Here is a 4,292-nt window from a genome sequence, read left to right as displayed (position 1 = left end):
GCTGTTGGGAACTCGGATTTTTGGTTCTAGTCTTAGCACTGCCACAACTTGTCCCCACTGAGCCATAAACCAAATTCCCACTCACGTACAGGGTCAGAGGATTGGGCAGTAATTTCGTGTTCTGTGGAAATAGCTCACAGACACATTTTGCCACTCTGAATCGCGTTCAGTGTTCCCTTTAGAACTTTTGCTGAAGTCAGGTACAGAGTTTAAATTTCTTGGAGCAGGGCCTCTGCTACTTACAGTTTTGAAAGGCGTCTAGCACCGCAAAGCTGGTGTCAGATTATGATCTGGGGGATGCTGCTACATTACAAAAACAAAAGTAATAATACTCAGTGCTGACAATGGGTGATGGAACCTGGCCCTTGATTTATATGCCTTAATTTCTACAAAAATGGGGATAATAATTCTTACCTACTTCATAATGGGTGAGGATTAAATAATAAACATTTATACAGTGCTTTGCAAATAAACATTATATAAGTGCTAAGTATTATGATATTAACCAAAATGTCACTACATCTATATGACCCTACTAAGCAAAAAAAGTTCCAGTATAATTTTTTTTCACGCATTTCCAAGTCAATAAAAATGAACCATGGAGTCAGCTTGCTATTTTGATACAAACCAATGAAGTACTTATTTGACAGTTCCAAAAAAATCAGAGACTATTTTTTCCGTTATAAAGGGGCCCATGCAATGCATAAAGCTTTTTTTTATAGACTTGTTTATAAACAGCATTATTCATTTGGCATTCATTCAAGCTATTTTTCAAATACCAGACCAAACTTTTGAGGAAGATTCTTTAGCAATCCACGTACACTAAACAAAGGCCTCCTCCAAGGGAATGCTGCCCAGTGGCTGCTGTTCTGATGATCTTGGAAATCTCGCACTTCTCAAATGAAAGATTTACACAAAGATCAAGCCGAATGATGGTGGACAATAAATGAGGCTTGGCTTGCCCGAGAATCTAAAACAATTACAATACTTTTAAACTTCAATAAGCACCTCAGGACCTTGACTGTCTTATCTTCAACCTCCAACATCCTCAAGAAAAATAATTAAAGAAACACACAAAAAAAAAAAAAAAACCCCACACATTAACAGAGATGGAGTAGATGCTTTGGTCCAGATTCTCAACTTATATGGAACACTGGAGCTCCACACGGTGAATGGAGCCCCGGTGACTTACACTTAGTGAAAAGCACAGTCCAGTACATGGTAGCCCAGGTAGGACTCCTCATTTCTTCCCAGTGATGCAAGGATGACAAGAAGAGGAGGCCACCACCTGCATGCATCATCCAAAGCAAGGCAAAGCTTTTATACCACCACTGATGCAATTGGCCCATGTGAGAAATAAGCAAAGCAGAACCAGTTTCGGCTACACCCCTTGCGCAGTGCACCTTTTCATTTCCTTCTGTGCTAAATGAAATGCAAGAGCAGCATGAAGCGCCTTGGTAGATTTGCACCCTGCCCCTTTCCCCAGGCTGATCTACGGTACCTCCTTCAAAACAGGCTAAGCTGATAAATCTTGCCACCTTCTTCCCTTCTGCGGTAGAGGGCAAGACTGTCCTTGAGACATCCGTTGAAAGCAATCAGAAGAAACCGGAAGAATTTTTCATTCTGGAAAGATGTATGCTATGCTACCAGCCTCATTTCATGTTATCAGGGAACTGTATTCACGTTACCGCTATTTTTTGAATACAAGAAAGAAGCTGTGTGCAGCAAAATTTCTGAGAGAAACAGACAAGCATTTTTGCTGTGTTGGTACCTAGTAAAACAGCAAAGGTGGGAAATTTTTTCCTTCCGATCTGAGGTGGATGCACGCTGTACGTGCATCCTGTAACACCGTAAGATCGGTAGCACTTCACAGCCTCACGCAGAAGACGTCTGAGAAAATTCAGATCCCCAACTTTTACCGCTTCAGCTGAGCTCATTCTATGGAATTGTTTGAGGGTGAAAATCACTCTTTTGTGAAAGTCCAGCACAGGACTGAAAAAATCGCATAAGCCTCTCTTAAACCCCCAAAAGAGGACTTGAAAGGGCAATAATTAGGTCACAGGTACAGACAACAAGCAGTCCCCACTCAGTCAAAAGCTCTACGCCTTCGGTCTTCCAACAGTCTGAATCAAATCCTCCCTCCATGGCTGTGGGTATCCAGTACAACAGGTTACTTGTTATAGCCTAAAGCATCTCTGTAGTAATGTTTATTATTTTTCGGATCTGCACCTTAGAAGTGCTGGAACCACTCCAAATATTTCTTATTTTAGCCAGAAATTCATACATCATCATGAATAATGTTTTACTTTCTGGGTAATGTTTTGTTTCAATAAGAAATTGTTAATTGCCTGAGATTTTTGTCCGTGTTTCTCAGCAACAAGTAACACTATCTTAACATTTTTGGCCCTGCTTTAAAAAGGTACTGGGCTTTCACAGAGAGGTAGAAAAGGCAGGTAACATTTATCGGCTCTAGCGAATCCAAAATATAACTACTTCTCACGTAATAAATAGAAGGGAAATGGCACAACTTTGACATTCCAGAAATTTTGCTTGCTAGAAAATATCAAAACTTGAAGGAGAAACAAAAAAGAAGACAAGTGTCTAAAAATTATCTACAGCATGAATTTTTGTCCTACAGTAATATTTGGGTTTGATAAATATCAGCAAAAGCCAAAACTAGTAATGGATTGCTAAACGAGACATAAAAAGCAGGCTTAATAACGGTACTATTGAGAGGATAACTTTCCATCAGCACAGGCCTTGGTAACGACGGCAACAAATAGCTATCTTGTTAGATGTAGACAAGACCAATATTTGTACCTTCCTCCCTCCCCCCCACCAAAAAAAAAATGGAAATAAAAAAAGATATAATAAACTAATTAGAAGTGAATAGCATAAAAAGTAAAAAGGGGGGGGGTGGTGGTGTCAGTAAATCCAGACATGTTGGTAATATAATTTAAAGTATTTCCTTACTCCCCATCCTTTCTGGATTTACACTAGTTATTTTGCTTAAGCATTAGCTTAAGCAAAGCCTAAGCATTTAGACTTGGTGTCTAACTCACAGGCAAAAATTAAAATGGCCAAATATTGAACTTGTCCACCTCTACAAAACACTTTTGTGGGTTGGTTTTTTTGTTTTGTTTTCTTTTTCTTTACTTAAAATGGTTGCAGAAGTGTCATACAGCCTTTTCAGCTCACTTCCCAGAAATATGGCACATTAACTCGACTAGAAATCATGGCATCTACCTTTTCCCATATGTGATGCATATAACTTTACCCATTCACAGAAGACTCCGACTGTCATTTTGGCAAGAAGCTGCAATGCACCAGTCTGAGCATAAAGGACTTAAGTTATGGTTCTTGCAGAATTGGTTATTAACAGAATAAGTACGGCTATTTTTTTTAATCTATAATATTTACAGTATTGCACTTTACTGGACTTAATTGCATTTCACTAAAATTAATGCTGCATCAGTATTATGCCTTAAAACCATACGTTCATCTTTGTTGTACAAGTCATTCTTTCTGCATCCTGTAAAACAGCGAGATTTTGATTCAAAGATCCAGACATTTGGAAAAAAAAAAAAAATTAGAAAAATCGACCTGTTTCTCTGGCACAATGCATCTCATTGAGTTCAGGTGATTCTGGCAAAACAGGTGCATTTCTTATTGTTCCCATCTTTCAAGTTACCACTAACGATTAGTAAATTCTAGTCTCTCTCTTTTTCTCCTTTCAAAGGACATAGCCATTTGAGACACACATTTTTTTGTTATTGCTGCTTTTTTTTTTTTGGAAAGAAAAGGAAAAAAAAAAAAAACTGCCTTGCCTCAGATCTGAAATTCCACATTTAAATTCAAACCAGTTCTGCAGCAGCAGCTCCTCAGTGATGGAAGAGATTCATGGCAGTGAAATAATACTGTTGGCAACAAAGAAATGTCATCTTTAATGGAGACCAGCCCCAAGGATTTATTATTTATTATTATTACTATTTGTTTTGTTTAGTTTCGTTCTAATATATTTCTGATCTTCAAAACGTGTTTAGTTAGACACATGCACAAGGTAGCAAAACTGACAGCAGCAGATGACGTTATGCTGGAGCGATCACTTTTGCCAGGGTCAAAAATCCAAAGTGTCCCCAATGTTCACAGATTAACATAATTTAGAGATCGTTTCCTTGCTTTTTTTTTTTTTCTTTTTATGTGTGTGTGTGTGTGTGTGTGTGTTTTTGTTGGGTTGGGGTGTTTGTTGGTTTTTTTTTTAACTCTTTCTCTCTCTCTCCTCCCACCTACTT

At 38.3% G+C, this 4,292-nt stretch overlaps 1 protein-coding gene across 1 annotated transcript in view; it reads right to left on the bottom strand.

Annotated features, from left to right (window-relative positions):
* Nucleotides 1-805: 805 nt before the first annotated feature.
* Nucleotides 806-4,292, bottom strand: part of SHOX (short stature homeobox) — a 13,780-nt gene continuing 10,293 nt past the window's right edge. The window contains exon 5 of the mRNA XM_009637516.2: nt 806-970. Coding sequence (XP_009635811.1) covers nt 806-970 — 165 coding nt within the window. The remainder of the gene's footprint in view (nt 971-4,292) is intronic.

Source organism: Egretta garzetta, unplaced genomic scaffold, assembly GCF_000687185.1.
Source record: "Egretta garzetta isolate BGI_Z169 unplaced genomic scaffold, ASM68718v1 scaffold370, whole genome shotgun sequence".
NCBI classification, from domain to species: domain Eukaryota; kingdom Metazoa; phylum Chordata; class Aves; order Pelecaniformes; family Ardeidae; genus Egretta; species Egretta garzetta.
Note: the sequence above shows the minus strand (reverse complement) of the source record. Positions and strands in the feature narration are given on the sequence as shown.